Source organism: Schistocerca nitens, chromosome 2 (assembly GCF_023898315.1).
Source record: "Schistocerca nitens isolate TAMUIC-IGC-003100 chromosome 2, iqSchNite1.1, whole genome shotgun sequence".
NCBI classification, from domain to species: domain Eukaryota; kingdom Metazoa; phylum Arthropoda; class Insecta; order Orthoptera; family Acrididae; genus Schistocerca; species Schistocerca nitens.
Genome location: NC_064615.1, coordinates 122,664,198 through 122,685,284, shown reverse-complemented (window position 1 = coordinate 122,685,284; position 21,087 = coordinate 122,664,198). Strand labels below are relative to the sequence as shown.

At 39.5% G+C, this 21,087-nt stretch overlaps 1 protein-coding gene across 1 annotated transcript in view; it reads left to right on the top strand.

Moving 5' to 3' along the window:
- Nucleotides 1-16,768, top strand: part of LOC126235812 (uncharacterized) — a 114,757-nt gene extending 97,989 nt beyond the window's left edge. Inside the window, exons 8-9 of the mRNA XM_049944653.1 lie at nt 7,106-7,214; nt 16,166-16,768. Of these exons, the coding sequence (XP_049800610.1) occupies nt 7,106-7,214; nt 16,166-16,343 (287 nt within the window). The 3' untranslated portion in view covers nt 16,344-16,768. The remainder of the gene's footprint in view (nt 1-7,105; nt 7,215-16,165) is intronic.
- The last annotated feature ends 4,319 nt before the right edge of the window (nt 16,769-21,087 follow it).

Below are 21,087 nucleotides of genomic sequence, written 5' to 3'. Positions count from 1 at the left end.
ACTCATTCCTGTGTGTCTGAATGTGTGTACTCTCATTATAAAAAGAGCGAGTGCTCAAAAACTAGTATGAATGCTGTTTTCTGTTAGGTGTTTCTATACTCCACACATTGATCTGCTGTAGGTAAGTGGTTGCCTTTCCCTTATTTTACGTATTTCTAAAAGAAACTACATTACTTATTAATTACATGATAGTCTGTAGCAGGAATGGATGTACTGATAGAGGAAACAAAGGAGGTATTAGAAACCTGGGGAGTCTATGCTCCAGAACAGGGTTCACTGCTGGGGACAAAAGATGATTATGATAGTGCTAATGAAAACAGAAGAGCAACAGTTATTAATAGGTTTAAGTGAAGAGCATGAACATTGTAGTTCTAATCTCATTTTGCTGATTTAGGTTCAGGTATAGGCCATCATAATTTATATGAAAAGCTATGGTTTATTCCTTCCATTTTTCTAGCAAATCATTTTTATGTACTTTTTTATATGACACACATACAGATAATATTATGAAAAGGGTAGAATGCTACTCACCTTATAAAGGAGACACTGAGTCACAGACAGACACAACAAAAAAGACAGTTATACATTTGAGCTTTCAGCCTAAAGGCCTTTTTCCAAAGTAGAAAACACACATTCATGCAAGTACAACTCACACACACATGTGCACTGTGTGTGTGTGTGTGTGTGTGTGTGTGTGTGAAGGCATTTTGTCCAAAAGCTCAAATGTATAGCAGTCATTTTGTTGTGCCTGTCTGCATTTATTTTTTCACAAATATGGCTGTTGTCAAGGTAGTAATCGTAGCATTTGTACATTATAATAATTACCTAACATTTGTTGCATTATTATACAGGATGATTCAAAAAGACAGAACAGATTTCTGTTGTTTATTACAGACAAACTATAAATGATAGAAGCACATTGCACATGGTACTGAATAGAAGAAGGTTTAAAGCTCTGACACTGCTGCGCTGCTGTTTGTTTGTAGCAATGTAGCAACTACCTTACAAGAGAACTCTTTTTTGTATTGGAATTTGCACGAAGTCAATCCATTGTGCAATTCTAACATGCATTCCAAGATTGATTCAGCGAGAAGCCACCTCTGCACAAGCAGATTTGTAACTGGAATACAAAATTGTTGGAAGTTGGTTGCATATGTAAAGAGAAGAGCACTGGTTGGCCATGCACATATGATGAAAATGTCGAGCATATCTGAGATGCATTCACACAGAGATCTTGTGAGTCCATAGTATGTTTAGGCCAGTAACATCAACTTCCTCTAACAACAGTGTGGTGTGTTTGCAGTGATACCTACATATGAAGCTTTGCAAGTTGCAGTTACTGCAGCAGTTGTGTCCTGGCAACCATAGCAGAAGATACGAGCTTTGTGTTTCAATGACTCATTTTTTTCAAACGAATCGATGTTTCGTCCATCAGGTGAAGTAAGCCACCATAATGTAAGAATTTGGGGGTCACAAAATCCTGGTGTCATCATCAAACATAAAAGAGACTCACTAAAATTGAATGTGTTTTGTGCCCTTTCTGTTCACAAAGTTTATAGACCTTCCTTTTTCGTGAGGGTGTTGTGAATACCAAATTTCAGGAATTGCCTCTCACCACTGACAACCCAGTGGCCGACAGCCATCACTTAACGACTGAGAGCAGCAGTGTTTGCATAGAGTTGTCAGTGCTAACAGATAAGCAACACTACATGAAGTAACTACAGAAATCAATGGGGGACATATGATGAACATATTTGTTAGGACTGTGGAGCGAAATTTGACATTAGTGGGCGATGGCAGTAGATGACCAACACGAGTACCTTTGCTAACAGTATGGTAGCACCTCTCCTGGGCTCGTGATCATATCAGTTGGATGCTAGATGACCGGAAGACCATGACCTGGTCAAATGAGTACTGATTTCAGTTGGTAAGAGGTGATGGTTAGGTTCAAATGTGGTGGAGACCCCAAGAAGCCGTGGACTCGAGTCATCATCAAGGCACTGTGAAAACTGGTGGTTGCTCCATAGTGGCGTGGACTGGGTCCTCTGGTCCAACTGAACCAATCGTTGACTGGAAATGGTTATGATTGGCTACTTGGAGACCATTTGCAGCCACTTGTGGACTTCATGTTCCCAAACAATGATGGAATTTTTGTGGATAATAATGTGTCATGTCACTGGTTCACAATTGTTCATGATTTGTTTGAAGAACACTCTGGGAAATTTGAGAGAATGATTTGGCCACCCATCAGACATCTACGGAGCATATCAAGCGGTCAGTTTGTGCACAAAATCCTGCACCGCAACACTTTCACAATTATGAGTTATTATAGAGGCAGCATGGCTCAATATTTCTGCAGGGGACTTCCAATGATTTGTTGAGCCCACGTCATGGCGAGTTGCTGCACTACGCCAGGCAAAAGAAGGTCCGACATGATATTAGAAGGTATCTGATGACTTCTGTCACCTCAGTGTATATGGTCCCTTGCCCTTGTGGCCAAGGAAGTACGAAGCACAAAAAAAGAAGCATTAACACTTTCCTGAAGGAACACAAGCTAGTCACCTGGGCAGTATGGATAAATCAGCAGTAGCAGATTATGCACTAGGCCCTGGAAATCACCAAATTTGTTTCCCTGACGCTGTGGTTTTACCAAGATCTAATAATTACTATGCTACAATGTAGAGAGAGGCCATAGAAATACAAAAGCACAAAAACAATGTCAACAGAAAAGGAGGACTGAAATTAGAGAAGTTGTAGGCCCTAGTTCTAAATAAAACAAACACCGCCAGCTCTTCCCCACAAAAAGCTCCATAGCATACATTGTCGCGACTCTGCAATCTTAGGAAGCATTCTAATGAAGGTACAAACTGACTGTTGCATGGATACATATATAAAGATCGACCTGCTGAGCTTATTTGAGCCTTTAACAGCTTTCTGTATCATTAAAGCCTCATATAATGTTTCGAGCTTTGGAAGATGGAACATTAGGCAGAGAATTATGCCATGGACCATGCTTAATATCCATAATACAGATATCAGCAATATTTAAAGTCTTTGTTCATTCAATGGAATTCAGCTCCAGGTTATTTAACAGGCAAGGATCTTGATCTTTTTCAAAGGACAGTCACCAAGTAATAGAAACTCATTTTTGACACATCGTTTTCCTTTTGAATTCCTGCCCTGTTTGTGCTAGTGGTATGTTCATTATTCTTTTCAAATAAGTTTGTTGATTTTCATGGTTTGTCGTGAAAGAAAACTGGCACTATAAAAACATAATACATCAGGAAAACCACACCACGTGGTAAAAAGGTATGAATACATAATTTTATTTGTTCTTCAGAAATCTGTAATTATGATTTTAAAAACTAATATTTACATATTTACAAACAATAAAGAACATTCTTTATGTTTAACAGCCATAAAATAAAAGCCCACTGAAAAAAAAAAAAGTTGTGTTTTGCTAAAGGCAGGCCCCATCCAAAAACACAAATATTGTGAAAGTAAACATGGACAAAAGAGCTTCAACCTCAAGATGATTATAATAACATGCATTTCGACAATTTGAGTTGAGCTGTATAGCTCACCTTGAAAGACAGTACCAATACAGAAAGCTTACAAAAAGCAGCACTACACACTAAGTGAAAAATCTTCAAATATAACAAAATGCAGTATTGATAACCTAAGTTGACCTGTATAGCTCAGCTTGACACACCAATACCAAAATATAAAAATAATCATATTACAAATCCAACACAAATTCACGAAAACTAACGAAACTTTGTTGACAATCTAAATTGATCTAATAGCTCAACCTGACACACCGATATCGAAAGATAAATTATAAAACAAAATCTCACTACACACCTAACAAAAAAATCATGAAAACTAACAAACACAGTATTGACAAAATAAGTTCAGCTGTATAACACAACTTAAAATACCAACACCAAAATAGAAAAACAACTGATTCATAAAAAAAATTACATTCATTCAAAAAATGAAACTTGCTTGACATGACTCTCCAAATATTGAGAGATTGAGACTTGTACACATAACCAGAACAGAGACAAAAAACAGTGAATAAGAGCACTGTCATATATGCAACGTCCCCACCCCCACGAAAACAGCCCCTCCCTACCCAACAAGAAACATAAACAACACGCACCACCAAACCAACCAAAGCCAGCATCCATCAACCCAGTTCAGCCCCAACCTCCCTGTTCACCGCACCCCGCCAACCTAACTCAGCCCCCTGTCCACCCCAGCCCCAGCTCTACATCAAATGAAAACAAAATAGATTTCTGTGGCTGGGAGCCATCTAACGAATCGAGATACATTCACATAATTTCGGAAAACTAAAATATTTTATTAGGTTCAGTTTTCTGATTTTATTTTATTTCCATGTTATTGGCAATCACACATTTATCACCTTGCAGAACAATAAAGTTATTTTTGTTGGTTTGCTAAAGAAGTGTGGCATTTATAAATCTTGTCCACAAAGGGAGCCGGTTTATTTGAAACCAAATGTTTCATTCGACACTAGTAGCAAGTTTTAACTGCCCACTTAATTTCAATTGCACGTTTTCATCTTCCGCCACATACGACATAATGCCGTAATAAAGAATCAGACGTAGGATAACACAGTACTGGTACTACAAAAAAAATTGCAGATCAGAGCCTACACTTCAGTGTGAATTTGGACATATGAATGTACACTTTATGCCAAATTATGCATTTTAGTGTGGTTTATGAAATTCCAATGCACTTGCAGTATTCTGATGTTCAGTTTCTTTTATAACATAATGTAAGATCTGTTTATGCTATGCATGTACGAATATACATAACTTTTCATTTGAAGATGGCAAAGCAGGCAAATTTGGTCCGTACTATTGAATAAAATGTTTAGTTTCAAATGTATTGACAGCTTTAGCAGATTTTTACAGATCTACCTTCTGTGAAATACAATGTTTTTTGATCACAAGACATGTTTCCACACTTGTGTGGTGCTTCATCTAGGTTTTGTGTCTTAAATTTACAGAAAGCCATTCTTTGGTAAATTGTAGACTGGCAGCAGACCGTGTTTTATCATTGTAACTCGCCTCAAGGCTTTATATTTACTCCAGGAGTAGAATATAAACTGCCAGTTGTACAGTTTCAAGGCTTGACAGATAACCTTGTTAATTTTTCATACTATTTGAAAAAGTCATAAAAGACTTATCATCCTTAGGTCTGGTGTATACAAACAACTGCCCCACCACCCTCACAAAATTTGTATTCCTTCTTATTAGCTTTTTGCACTGCTGTGGGGAAGTAAACCCGAATGGAGACACCACATAATAATATTGCAGAGTTAAAAAAAAATTGTATGTTTAAGTCGCCAAATAACAGAATAAGATATGATAAACAATTGTCCTAAGTACAATAAGTCTGTATATCCTCTCCAAACAACGTGTTGCAGTGCTGCAGATGGCCACGTAGTGCCCCACTAAGCACGAAATTCCAAACAGAAATGCGACAAAAAGCATATGGGCAGATAAACATTGAGCGTGGGCTTCCTACGTCGTCATAACTGTGCATGTGCCATAACACCCATTTTTTTGGTGCTCTCTGGTAACTGTTCAAACAAATCTATTTCTAACAGTTTGCGGGAAATTATTTGCGAATGGTGATTTGAGAAGTGTTACTTTCAAAGTAAATTTCCTTTTATGTAAGATGAATTATATTGTGTGTGAGGATGTGCTATGAATTTCTTAAATTAAGAAGTGTTAGAACCCCGTTCAGAACTTGACACTTTGAGGACCAGCTACTTAGAAAATTTTGGGTCCAAAAGACCAACCATTTACGTCGTCATTTAAAATTTTACTGTCACATTTGTGTTTGATATATCTTAAAGGGTAACACATGCAAAAAGGACCAATATTATATTTAGAAGCTTAGCTCTGCCTGTAGCTATCCTATATGTTTATTAATTTAAACAAACTTTTACTATTTGTGTGTTTGCACTACTTAACAATGATGTTGCCATTGGCTGACTACATCTCATATCCCATGCTCTGAATATCTGCTATTGTTGGCTGGCAAAATCACATGACATGAGCTGTGATTGGCTGGCAAAAGCGCATAGCAATGTAGACTTCAATGCGTCGGTAGCTAATGCGCTGTATTTGGTGGTATTTGTATTTATTCATTTGGATTAAGAAAATACATAGTATACATGTGCTGTGCTTCAAAAATCTTTTCAAAACACGTTGATTTTCACTATGTTTCATTTCCTAAAATGGCGTGAAGTTCTATGCTGGTGTATAAAACATTTACCATTCAAATGATTGATAAGTTTTACTGCTCTGAGGGAAAATATACTGCCCCTTAACACAAAAAACAATATATTAAAAAATCACCCTGGAAAAAGTCTTTTCACCTGGAAGAATGGGTATTTTTAACTGGGAAGTCCAGGAACTTTCATTTCTTGTCCGAATATACACCCTGTCTAGTCACCTCCCCCCCCCCCCCCCCCTCCTTTACCCACTTCACCTCCTCCTCGTATCCTAACCTGTCACCTACATCACTGGTGCCACAGGTAACTTCCAGTGCCTGTGCCTGGGTGGGCTCACTGGTACCACATTTGTTATCTGTTCCTTTGCTGTATCTCCCTAGTAGCCACTGGCCACTGGAATCTTTTCACTCCACGCATCCCCTCTAATCCCCAACTACTTGATTCTCTCACTCACTCTATGTGACATAACCCCTCACCTCTGTCAGGCTGCATTTCAAAAACAATGTAATCAGCTCAGACAATGTAGCCGTATGCATGCTTTTGTGTGTTTTTGTTAACTTTAAAAAAAGATCGTCATCTAAAAGGTCAACAACTTCTTAATTTACGTTTACATGCCTATCGATCACTCAGTGTCCCATGTATGTGGTGGGTGGTTATCTGGACTCCTTCCATTATTTGTATTCCACTTAGAACTTTCCAGTATTATATCATTATTTCCCAAATTATTGCTATTTTTGTTTCTGTTCTCTTGCTTATGGAAATCATTATGCTTCTTCTTATGTAATAAATATTCCTGTCTGCCAAATTTATAAAAGATCTTATGTTTTGCAGTAACAAAACAGCCTCAGCTCTCAGTCATCATAGTGCCTGTGTCATGCAGTTTGGTAGCTGTAATAATAATTGTTTTTGGAATAGCATACTACATTCAGAGTCAGAACAGGTACGTAAAAGTTTTAATTGTGTGAACTATTTGATTTGTACATTCACACTAAATTTAGCTCAAAAATGTGTGTTCTAGAATTAATAAATTTAATTGTCTGAATAAGCAAAAGGGTAAGAAGGATCTTCTTGGCGATATAACAACAACCACATATATGTAAGAAATCATGTCAGTGAAGTTGTTTCAGAAATTTTATCAAGATCAGATTAGATTAGATTAGTACTTGTTCCATAGACCATGAATACGACACTTCGTAATGATGTGGAATGTGTCGGGTTAATAAAAGGTGTCTATATTACATTAGACAAAATATTACGTGACACTAATTTTTTTATTTTATTTTTTTTATTTTTATTTATTTATTTATTTATTTTTTTTTTTTCATCTCATGAGTAGCAGGAGTTGCCATTAAGAAATTCTTTTAATTTCCTTTTAAAGGCTAAATGGCTATCTGTCAGACTTTTGATGCTATTAGGTAAGTGACCAAAGACTTTTGTGACAGCATAATTTACCCCCTTGTGAGCCAAAGTTAGATTTAACCTTGAGTAGTGAAGATCATCCTTTCTCCTAGTGTTGTAGCCATGTACATTGCTATTACTTTTGAATTCGTTCAGATTGTTAGTAACAAATTTCATAAGTGAATATATATTGTGAGGCTACAGTGAAGATTTCTAGCTCTTTAAATAAGTGTCTGCAGGATGATCTTGGATGAGCTCCAGCAATTATTCTGATTACACGCTTTTGTGCAATGAACACTCTTTTACTCAATGATGAGTTACCCCAGAATATGATGCCATACGAAAGCAGAGAATGAAAGTAGGCGTGGTAAGCTAATTTACTCAGATGTATATCGCCAAAATTTGCAATGACCCTAATAGCATAAGTAGCTGAACTCAAATGTTTCAGCAGACCCTCAGTGTGTTTTTTCCAGTTCAACCCCTCATCAGAGCATACACCTAGAAATTTTGAATATTCTACCTTAGCTACTGATTTCTGATCGCAGTCTATATTTATTAATGGTGTCATTTCATTTACTGTGTGGAACTGTATATACTGTGTTTTGTCAAATTTTGATAAGAGCCCGTTTGCAGAGAACCACTTAATGATTTTCTGAAAAACATCGTTTACAATTTCACCAGTTAATTCTTGTCTGTCGGGTGTGATAGCTATACTTGTATCATCGGCAAAAAGTGCCAGCTTTGCGTCTTCGTGAATATAGAATGGCAAGTCATTAATATATATTAAGAACAGCAGAGGACCCAAGACCGAACCTTGCGGCACCCCATTCTTGATTGTTCCCCAGTTTGAGAAATCACCAGTTTTTTGCATATTATGTGAACTGTTTATTGTCCCATTCATACCACAGTACTTGAGCTCATCTAGAAGTATTCCATGATTGACACAATCAACAGCCTTTGATAGATCACAAAAAATCCCAACGGGTGACTTCCGGTTACTCAGCGCATTTAATATTTCATTAGTGAAAGTATATATAGCATTTTCCGTTGAAAAACCCTTCTGGGAACCAAACTGACATTTTGTTAAAACTTTATTTTTACAAAGGTGTGAAGCTACTCTACAATACATTACTTTTTCAAGAATTTTGGATAAGGCAGTCAGAAGAGAGATTGGGCGGTAGTTGTTGACATCAGACGTATCCCCTTTTTTATGCAGTGGTATAACAATGGCATAGTTCAGTCTATTTGGGAAAATACCCTGCTTCAGAGAGCTATTACATATGTGGCTAAGAATCCCACTTATTTCTTGGGAACAAGCTTTTATTATCCTGCTGGAAATGCCATCAATCCCATGTGAGCTTTTATTCTTGAGAGAGTTTATTATCTTCCTAATTTCAGATGGAGAGGTGGGTGGAATTTCAATTGTATCAAATGGTGTGTGTAAGGTCTCTTCCATCAACTGCCTTGCTTCTTCTAATGAACATTTAGATCCTATTTTCTCTACAATATTTAAAAAATGATTATTCAAAATGTTTTCGACATTCGGCTTGTTGTTTATCAAGTTTCCATTCGCTTTGATGGTGATGCCATCATCCTGTACTCTTGGTTGTCCTGTCTCCCTTGTAATAATATTCCAAATAGTTTTGATTTTGTTATCAGAGCTATTAATCTCAGACATGATGCACATGCTTCTGGACTTTTTAATAACCTTTCTTAATGTAGCACAGTAGTTTTTATAACATGTGGCTTCTGGGTCATTACTCTTTCTTGTTGTTAGATACAGTTCCCTTTTGTGGTTACAAGATATTTTTATTCCTTTAGTAAGCCAAGGCTTTTTGCATAGTTTCTTATAATTAGATTTAACTATGTTTTTGGGGAAACAGTTTTCAAATTCTCTTACAAGTGTATCATGAAATAAGTTATATTTTAAATTAGCATCGGGTTCCTTGTACACCTCATTCCAGTCTAACTGCTGAAGGTTTTCTCTGAAATTTCTAATTGTTGAGTCATTAATTGAACGCACAACTTTGGAGGGTAGTTTTGAATTACTGAATGGGGCTATGTCATATACTGTAACTAGCTGAGCATCATGATCAGAAAGCCCATTCTCAACAAGACAAGAATTTATGTTTTTAAACCTATCTTGGTCTATAAAAGTGTTATCTATCAATGTGCTGCTGTCCTTTACTACCCGAGTAGGAAAATTAATGACAGATGTCAAATTGAAAGAACTGAGCAAGACTTCCAGGTCATTCTTCCTATTACACTCTTTCAATGAATCAACATTGAAGTCCCCACAAATAATAATTTGCTTTTCCCTATCTGACAGGTAGCACAACAAGGCATCCAAGTTTCCCAGGAACAAATGAAAGTTTCCTGAAGGGGACCTATATACTGTTACAATTATAAAAGAGCTCTCCTTCAGTTTAAGTTGACAGGCACATGCTTCTATATGTTGCTCTAGACAAAACTAGACATTCACAGTAATTTCCATGTAGACTAGTTAGAAAAACTCAAGAAATTTTTTTGAAAGGACAAACAAGTGGGATTAGTGCATTGGGGTAATTATAAGTGCAATGCCATATTTTAATGACTGTTTAAGCTTTCCAAAGTGACTTATATCTCCATGAAGTGAGGGGTGGTAATGGAGGACTGGGTGCCATAAGTCAGTTCAGAATTCTAGCATTGAAAACTATTTGGTGGGTGTAACCACAGAAGAAAGGAAAAACAAAGTTTTGTGGATCTGCATACCAATAGCAACTCCAGAGATAATTACACTGAATGACATTCTCATCTCTCATGTGTGGAGCTGATTAATATTTCTGTCTTATTGTTTGCAGAACATTTAGATCTTTTATGTGTTCATTTCTCTAGACGTATTTAAAGGAACACATTTCTGCATTTTGTATATTTGCAACACTTCCAAAATTGTGGTGCAGAACAGATTACAAATTGGATCCCCAGGTGGAGGGTGTGTGTGTGTGGGGGGGGGGGGGGGGGGGTTGTCCTGGTAAATATTTATTCTAATTTGAGAAGTTTAACTTGATATATTTTCAGTTAAAGAAAGTGAGTATATAACTACCACAGTGAGAGTTTTTTTGTATGTATTTGTCATTCTTGTATTTTCCATTTCCCAAGTAAGCAAACGTCCTTGCAAAAAGGAGCATTATGGTAAGAACTATGTGGTTCTGGACTACATTATCAAGGGAAGTCCAGAATTTTATTTGTTAAGTATTTAGCAACCTCCACACATCAATAACTGCACCTCTTGTTGTGCTTTGAACTGCTATAATCACTTGTACAAGAAAAATAAAAACAGTAATAAAAATAAGTATAAGAATTTAGGGTTAAGTGGCTCTCTCAATTTAGATTTATAGAGAGTTATTTGCACAGTTTACAGTGAGGCGACATGAAGGATGTGTGTGTGTGTGTGTGTGTGTGTGTGTGTGTGTGTGTGTGTGTGTGTGTGTGTGAGGGGGGGGGGGATGTAAATTTTTGATGTGTGTTTCTTCATCAAATTGAAATCAATTGATGATCTTCTTATAAAAATATATTGATGGTTACATATAACAATAAGCATTTATTATATGCATGTATACAGGAATGTATATTGAGCAGATAATACAGACACACAGCTTAAGAAGTTTTTCAGTACCAATGTTTTCAACAAACTTCATTAGATTGGTACAGTAGTACACGCATTTGTTCTGAATATGCGTATGAAGAAGATGTGAATGAAATTTGGGCCATTCTACAGTTTCCATAGTCGTGGGAAAGGCACATAAACAATGTTACCCAATATCAGCATTCCATATTGAACAGTATTGCAGAAATAACTTGTGTGATAGTTAATCATCAGTAGGTGCAGTGGCTTCACTTTGTCAATGAAGCTCAACTATAGCAGTCTTGTTGATGAGTAATTGCTGGTCATTGGTTCATTCCTTTTGTATTGTTACCTGATGAAGTTGCTATTGTAACAGTGCACAAACACAATAACAAAATTCCCAGCAACCAACTTTTAATTCACTTCCACGTGAAGGAAAATACTTAAGGCACTGAGTGGCATAGTAGTCAGTACAATACACAAAATCAGGGAGTATATTAAGGCACAATCTACCAGTGAAGTATTGAATAGTCACTCAAATAGTAGAGTGGCCAGTGCACTGGCTTATAAATGGCTGTTTTGCACAGAACTGTGCCTGCTGCGCCATCTTTGCTGATGTGAGGAAGCCTATTTAGGCTGTATAGTGCTACAAAATTCCTTCTCCCTTTGGGAAAACTGATCACTTTGGAGATGTCCATGTCACAGGAAAATACGGTCTGAAATGGCATGGGCAAGGACAGACACAGAGAGAGAGAGAGAGAGAGAGAGAGAGAGACCGAGACCATAAGGGAGCACCAGTGAGGGAGGTGTCATATCCAATTCCATTTGGTGATGAAGGTAGCAGTGGAGACAAAGGAGGCAGCAGGGCGTGCAGAGATGGAGGCAGACCAGTACTAATTACTGCACCCAGCAGAGGCGCCATCCAGAATGAAGATGTTGCAGGAGACAATGGGGTATGGACCACCCTGTGGGGGCGGCAGGATCTACAGCGTGTGGTTAGTCAAAGTGGGTGGAGCTGGTCATAGTGTCGTGACACCAAACCATGAGGAGAGCATGACATGAAGGCAGTGGCCTTGACAGTGATTGACAACTGCTAGTATCCACTTACGGCACCAGCTAAACTCGTGGTCCCAGACAGCAGATCTCAGATAGAACTCGTGCGAGGAGGACGCCAGTGAGTGGCTGGACATTGGCCAGAGCAGGTGAAACAGTGTATGCAGTTGGCGGCCACAAAGCAGCTCCACTGGGCTATGGCCACCAGCTGGAATAAATCTGTATGAGCTTGAAAACCTATTAAGTGCTACCTTGGGAGAAGATTGTGTGGTGTATTTTTTCATGAGGTTTGAAAGTACGAACTATCTCCTCTGCCTCACCATTGGACTGAGGATGACATGCAGGGGGCGTAACATGCTGAATGCTACTTTTTGTATAAAAATTTTCAAAAACCTGAGACCCAAATTGTGGCCCATAGTCCACCACAAACATACATAGTAATCCTCCCAAGGAAAAAAATCTTTGCAAGGACTGTGACCGTAGCTGCTGTGGATGCGGACAGGCAATGAACAACATAAGGCAGTTCCAAGAATGCATCAACTACAAAAATCCAAAAGGAGTTTAAGAAGGGACCCACAGATTCAACGTAAATACCCTCGTGGGGGCCATGGGAAAAAAGAGGCCCGTGGTGCATCTAGACGGGAGGTGCACTGTGTGAAGGCCGATGCAATACACAGTACATGGCCAAAACATGTGGCAGTGGACCAACAATTTTGTATGAGGAACACCCCAATGGCCAAGTGGAGGAGGAGGCACATGACGAACCGCTGCAATGCAAATGGGATCACAACCCTGGGCGCCGACTCTTGAGTAGCCAACAATAACACACCAAGACCTGAGAGGTGGTGGCAGAGAGCATAATAATTGTGCAAGGGATTTGATGCTTGGCTATGTGTTTTATGTGGTCAGCTGTGGTGGAAAAATTGAACAATCTGACATAAGATAGGATCAGCAGCAACAGCCGCCGAAATGTGAGAACTGGTAATGGAAAAACTATCTATGATGTTTTGGGCTTCTACATCCAAACAACTTATCCTGATCAAATGCTGGATCGGGACCAGTTGGCAACCAAGAAAGAGCATCTTCATAAGTGTGGTGTGCCATGGGGTGGAAGTGGATCTCACAATTATAGCGCAACAAAAACAAAGCCCAGCATAGCAGGCAATGAGATGCTTTTGTCTGGAAGAGATACCGAAGGACTGAAAAGAGAAACCAGAGGTTTATGATTAGTAATCAAATGAAATTTAGAACCATATGAAATTTTTTTAGAGTGTACATGATAACAAGAGCTTCTTTTTCAATCTGTGAGTAGCACTGTTGCTCCTGATTCAGGATTTTGGAAGTATAAGCAGTAGGGGGTTTGGGTGTGTCTGCATATTTGTGCGCAAGAACAGCCCCAGGGCCATACTGGGAGGCATCTGTGACCAAAACAAGATGTTGGCCTGGTTGGAAGTAACCAAGCAAGGTTCAAAGTGTAATTTTGACTTCAACAGGGTAAAAGCGTTCTCGCAGGTGGGCGACCAGTGAAAAGGCTGATGTTCATGGGAAGGATCCAGATGGCACTGGTTGTGAAGCAGTTGTTTAAGTGAAGTACATTGTGTTGGGCAGCATGCTCAGTGGTGTTGTGGTCCTGCTGTTCCTTGGCCACAGTCATGTAGACAGGCAGCTCGTCATGGCACAGTGGTTGTAACTGAGTTGGTGGATCACGTGGCTGCTTTCACAAGTTGCCCTCCATGTGATGGGATAGGAAATGCCTGTGACAGAACTGGAGTAGGTGGTAGTGGGAGGATATAAGGAACAGGTCTTGCATCTAGATCTATTGCAGGGATATGAGCCATGGGGTAAGGGATTGGGAGCAGGGGCGTGATAGGTACAGATAAGGATACTGCATAGGTTGGCTGACCAGCAGAATACCACTGTAGGATGGATATTCCACATTTCAGGACATGACGAAATGTAATCAAAACACTGTCAGAGAATGTGATTCAGCTACTCCAGATCTGGGTAGTACTCTACTGATCTCCAGACCTTCTCCAGAAACAGATCTCCTGTGCCTTGCCTCCCCAGTCAGCTATGATCCCCCACATATCCCCAGTCTGGTCACATACGGACATTCTGCTCGTGACTCAGTACCACCCATGCCTGTAGCAACTGAATCATATTACCTGGATCAGGTTTAGACTCTCTCTCATCATGCCCTGAAATAAGATATGTTCTCCTCGCCTTGTCCCACAGTGATATTTCACCACCCACCTAACATGTGAAACATCCTTGTTTGTACCTGTTACACTTGTACTCCCCTTTCCCCATGGCGCTTATCCCCGCAATAGATCCGAATGCAAGGCACAATCCATATATCCTCCCTCTACCACCTACTCCAGTCCTGTCACAGGCATCTCCTATCTCATGAAAACAGAACCACTTGTGAAAACTGCCATGTGATATGTCAACTTAGCAGCAATCACTGTGCCGCATTTCACATGGGTCCGACAACTAACGAGCTGCCTGTCTGTATGAGTGGCCACCACCAAAGTGTGGCCAATAGATGGCTGGATCATCCAGCCTAATAAGTTGTGCTTGACTTAAACAACTGTTTCACAGTCTGTGCCATCTGTAACCTTTCCAACACAACTTTTCTGAATTGTGCAGACGGGAACTCCTCCAGCAACATATCCTTCATTACCATTACCCCCCCCCCCCCCCACCTCCCCCCGCCTCAAACTCTGGTAATCCCTTTCTTCACCTACCTATCTCCTTCCCTGCTCCTACTCCAGGCCTACACACACACACACACACACACACACACACACACACACACACACACACACCTTCTGTCTTGCCACTGCACCAGTGTAGTCCTTTCCCCTTCTGTATTTCCCTCGTCTCCCATTTGCCTTCCCCAGTTCGTACCCCACTATGCTTCCCCCTACCTGCCACACACCTCCTCTGCACCCTCATTATCCAACCCAGCAAAAACCGTTGCTCGACTCAGATGCAGTTGGGCGTTGGCACCCAAAGAAACAGAGTAGTCGTGTATGTTTTTAGTTTTGTCTGTATCCGATGAAGGTCTTAGTCTGATACCTGAATAATATCTAGCAGGCTTTTTCATTGAGTCTGTTGGCCACTCAGTGCCATCTGTATGCAGTGAGTAGCAGTCTATCTTTACTCATCGCTGCAATGCTATTGAAGTGTATTTCTTATATACATGAGGTGTCAGCAGTAAAATGAACTGGGGACTCACACACTCATTTAGTTGACGAGGAACCAGGAGTGGTACGCATTTTATGAGTTTATGCTTGTCTGAGCTCTGACATAAGATGCTTCAGAGTTTCTGGTTTATCCACCTTCTGATTACTTATCAACCAACCATACGTACCTGTTGCAGTACTCCTATTTTGGTTTTTCTCTGTTGGGCAATGTCTCTGTTTTTTTGTTGGTTGTAATGGCTGATCTAGTGCGTAATGTACATTTGTATGTTTTCGTATTTTAATTTTCACTTCCTTAACTAAACTCAGTTTGATGTGTTTGGTAACAGCACTGAAGACCCCTAAGTTGAACACTTTATTATCCAAGTGCATATTTCAATTCTGTCTTTTGTATTCAATGATTATATAATGCAGGTCCTTCTGAACATGTCTCCATTTGTGTTTGGTACATACTCTTACACTGAGTCTGCAGTTCATAATGGACTCTTCAGTACTCAAGAATGCAGAACAAATAAAATTCAGCTTTTCTTTCCTTAAATACTTTTATTTTTAACTTTTTATCAGGTTGCAGTTAAGGGTCTGATTGTGGAAGAAGTGAAATAAAATTGGTATAATTCTATCTACTTTCAGATATACAATAGAAGTAGCTGATTTTGATTTTGGACAAGCAAGTGATATGGAATACAGGACATTCACTGAACGGCTGCAGCAAGGAATCAGTAATGCATTCACTCGATCAACTGAATATTCTACACCCTCACAGCAAACTATGGGATCCTCAAGCAATAAATATTCCAATATGAATTAACTTTTACCTCATGAAAGATGATGATGAAGACTGATAATTAAGTAAGGTATGAAACCTGTGAAAAATTTTAGACTGACAGTGGTGGTTGTAAATTTAAGTACAGTGGATTATTACTACACACACAAGTGATTGTGTGCTGAAGGAATAATCTTCCTCTGTGTGAATATTGAAAACCAAAGCGTGTACTGTGTGTCATGTGAGTCATTGGATTTATGTAGGAAAATATGGCAGGGCTTATGTGGCTTATGTTTTCTTGGCTGTGTTGTAATAATATTTTTAATGAACTACTGTTAAGATTTGTAACAAAAAGTTCTATTAGTGACCTAATTTAGAAAAAGAACTCAGAATATGTGGTGTTGATTAGGCTGTGCTGTGTATATAATGTGTTATACAGTATTACCACCAAAATAAAAACATGTTATGTAGTTGTTGGTTTACTTACTTTCCCTGAACCTCCTTGATTGGTATGTATTAATGTGTACAGTAAATATTTTTGAAATTCCTATTTTTATGATATAATATTTCTCACTGTTATTTTCTAATTAAATATCTGTAATAAGTTCCATTTACCAAACCGAGCGAGGTGGCGCAGTGGTTAGCACACTGGACTCGCATTCGGGAGGACGACGGTTCAATCCCGTCTCCGGCCATCCTGATTTAGGTTTTCCGTGATTTCCCTAAATCGTTTCAGGCGAATGCCGAGATGGTTCCTTTGAAAGGGCATGGCCGATTTCCTTCCCAATCCTTCCATAACCCGAGCTTGCGCTCCGTCTCTAATGACCTCGTTGTCGACGGGACGTTAAACACTAACCACCACCACCACCTCCATTTACCAAGTAAGCAAGTAGTAAAGGATGGTTACCAGTTGAGCATCCAGACAAAACTCAGCTTACTAGTAATTTTCCTTTTCTTTAAGCGTGCCTGTTATTCAGTACCACCTCTGCTTTGTGATTATCCTCATATAGATATTTATATTTCACCTAGGATTCTCCATTGTCATATTTATAAACATTAACTAAATAAGACACTTAATAATCAAACAACAGAAAATCCAGGATGAAATGTAACAACAGTATGAAAAGGGTAACTGCTACTCACCATATAGCGGAGATCCTGATTCGCAGATGGGCACAACAAAAGACTGTCAGAAAGTGAGCGTTCGGCCAACTAGGCCTTTGTGAGAAATAGACATCTCACGCACACACACACACACACACACACACACACACACACACACAACTCACAGCCACATGACCACCATCTCGGGCTGTTGAGACCAGACTGGCCTCAGCTGCCAGAGACTGTGGTCATATGTGTATGGGTTGTGTTTGTGCGAGTGTAAGACACTTAATTGCAATAAAAATAAAATTCATCCTTTTCTTCTGCCCTTAGGATAGGGCCAGGAAGAGCCTACATCAACTAAAGATGACACCACCTCAGAGCTCAGTATTTGTCATTGATAATTAATGAAAAAAACATAATTAGAGGTAATTATTTTACTTTCATTAGTAAGGAAGTCATTTATCATAAAAAGGACACACAATTGTTGAAATGTGTAGTTTCCACAGCCAGTGTCAATCTCATTAAAACCCCTCTCGATATATAGATACATAATATCAGACGTGCAAAAATACTAAAATAACTGATGTTTTGACACCAGTTCTGCATGTGCTGTTTGTTTAGCCAGTCACGGCAGTGTCCGGTAAGTTTTCTGCCCTGCAACCACACTGTCTGTTATTCCAGGATTGCTGGCATCCAGAAAGTTGAGACCTTGTCGCTGTCCTGTTGATGATGTTTTGCTGCTTCAGGATTTCAGTGTGCTCTCTTATTTTATGTGTGCACATCTGTGATTCCTGTAAGTACTTGGATTTCCTGGAACTGCTTCCCCAGCTGAACATAGTATCTGTGCTCTGCTGTGAGAGTGTTGACAGGCCTCCTGGTTTCCCTAGTGTAGGCAGCACCACACTCTAAAATATGTCTCGTATATACCTTCAGTGGTCTCCACGAAATTCTGGGTCCTGCAACCATTCTGAATAATTGGCTTGATGCATCCTTGATGAAGCATATTGTCCGTTTGACCACTGGTGCTCTTTATGTAATGTAAGTGCAACAAATTGTCCATAAAAACATCAATGCGCAAAGCTTATAACACTTTCCATTGTCATACCATAACTAAAGATCTTCTCAAAATCGAAGAAAATTCTGGTCCTCTGTAAAATTACGAAGCAGGTTGAAGGCTCATAACTAGTTGTTGTTGACCAATCTGGATTGACAGTAGGAGAGGGCAAAATGTAAGCTGAAGTCTTTAATTTTCTGTTTAAGAAATCATTTCTGCAGGAGAATTGTAAAGACACACCATCATTTGACTATCTCAGAGTCTCCTATATAGAGGGCATCCTTGGCATAGAGAAGCAAGAGTTGAAGGCAAATATGTCACCATGGCTGGATGGAATCCCAATTTGGTTTTACAGCATTTGGCACTGGCCCCTTACTTAGTTCACATTTATCACTAGTTTGCCACCCAGTGCAAAGTCCCAAGTGACTGGAAGGAAGTGCAGGTGTCAGAGGTATATAGGAAGGGTAAAAGAATGTACCCATGAAAGTACAGACTAATATCATTAACACTGACTTGCTGCAGAATTCTTGAACATATTCTAAGTTCTAATATAGCAAAATTTCCTTGAGACATATAAGCTTCTGTCCACAAATCAGACTGGATTTAGAAAGCATCACTGGCATGAGATTCAACTTGCCCTTTTCTCACATGATATCCCATGAACCATGAATGGAGGAAGACAGTCAGCTTCCATATTTCTAGATTTCTGGAAAGTGTTCAATGCAATTCCCCACTGCAGACTATTACAAAGACCCGACCACACAGAATAGGTTCCCAGTCATGTGAGTGGCTCAAAAACTTAGCATGTGTCGTGGATGGCAGGTATTCGTCAGAGCCAAGGATACCATCAAGAGTGCCCCAAGAAAGTATGATAAGACCTCTCTTGTTGTCTATATGAAGAAGAAGTTCCATACTCAGGGAATTACAGTACGGGAAACAGATGTAGGAAACCTGCTCTGCCTGCCACTCACTGCTCATGGCAAGGTCATAGCAGAGGTGGTTTATCGTTGCCTTCCTCCAACCTGTTATGAAGTGTCGAGTCTGTATGACTGTGATTAGTAGTGTTATGGGTGAAAAGGAGAGGGTGAAACCCAGTACGAGCACTTAGCTTACTCCTCTTGAAAAGCACCAAGGAGTCACCAAGCTTCATGTCTCCATCCCACGGATGGATCACCATCAACCGTGTCACATGCTGTCGCTTCATGAGACACTGTGAAGAAGTTTGGAATTTGATCCATGACAGTGACCCCAAGACTGGTGGTCACAAACTTTACATCACCTCCTCTACTTTCCTTGCTGGCCAAATACTGGAGGTGAAAATTTCATCCACCAACGGGATTCAAACTGGCTTACCTTCAAGTTGAATGCCCTGACACAGTTGTGCATTGGTGACCTCTGCTATGGTGGTGGGTGTAAACATAAATGATCTGCAAACAGGGTAAGCAGTAATCTGTGACTTTTTCTTGACGATGCTGTACTACATGGGAAAGTATCATCATCAAGTGATTGTAGGAGGATCCAGGTTGACTTAACAGAATTTATATTTAGTGTTATGAATGGCAGCTTGCTCTGAATGTCAAAAAATGTAAGTTAATGCAGATCAGTAGGAAAAACAATCCTGTAATATTTGAATACAGCATTGGTGGCATGCTGGTTGGCTCTGTTACATTGGTTTAGTATATAGGTGTAACACTGCAAAGCAATATGAAATGGAAGAAGCACATAAGAACGGTTGCAGGGAGATAAATGGTTTAGATCATTTTAATGGTAGAGTTTTAGAACAGTGTAGCTCACCTATAGAACACTGGTGTGACCCAGAGTATTACAGAGATGCTTTGTGAACTCGAATCAGAATCTTTGAAGGGGTTGCGATGGTGCTGTCACAAAACACTATTGATGAAGTTTAGAGAACTGGTATTTGCGATTGTGTACAGAACAGTTCAACTATCACCAGTGTACATTTTGTTAAAAGACCATTAAGATGAAATAAGAGAAATTAAGGCTCTACAGAAGCATATAGGTAGTTGTTTTTCTATCATTCCATTTGCAAGTGGAACGGAAAAGGGAATGATTAGTAGCGGTACCAGGTATCTCTGCCATGCACCATATTGTGGCTTCCGCAGTGTATAAGTAGGTGTAGATGTAGGTAGCAGAGCACCTTTGGGATTGTGGTCAGTGTATAAGGTTGCAGGAAGTGCTTTCAGAGATTTTATGAGATGATATGACCCAGAAGGATTTGGGTACAAAGTGATTTGTTCATCAAAACAGGGAACAGTAATTCATAAAGTTGGGCAGTACAGCCAACTCTGAATCAGTAAAGTCCTAAATCTATAATCACTAATAAAGAGTACTCCCACACTCAAAGGTGTTACATATTTGTGAATTAATTTGTCCTGTCTGAGCTGAGACTTGCTCGAGGCACTTATCAGGTTGAACCCGATTCTCTCCCCCCCTTCCCCCCCCCCCCCCTCCCCACGCCCATTAATGATTGTCTGGTTGAGATCGGTACATTATTGCAGATCACATTCATGCATCTGTTGAGCTGAGGTATGTAATGTCACCATGATTCATGGTAGTAATGTTGGCAGAATGTCTGGACTGTTTCTTCTGTCTAAGAATGTAAGACAT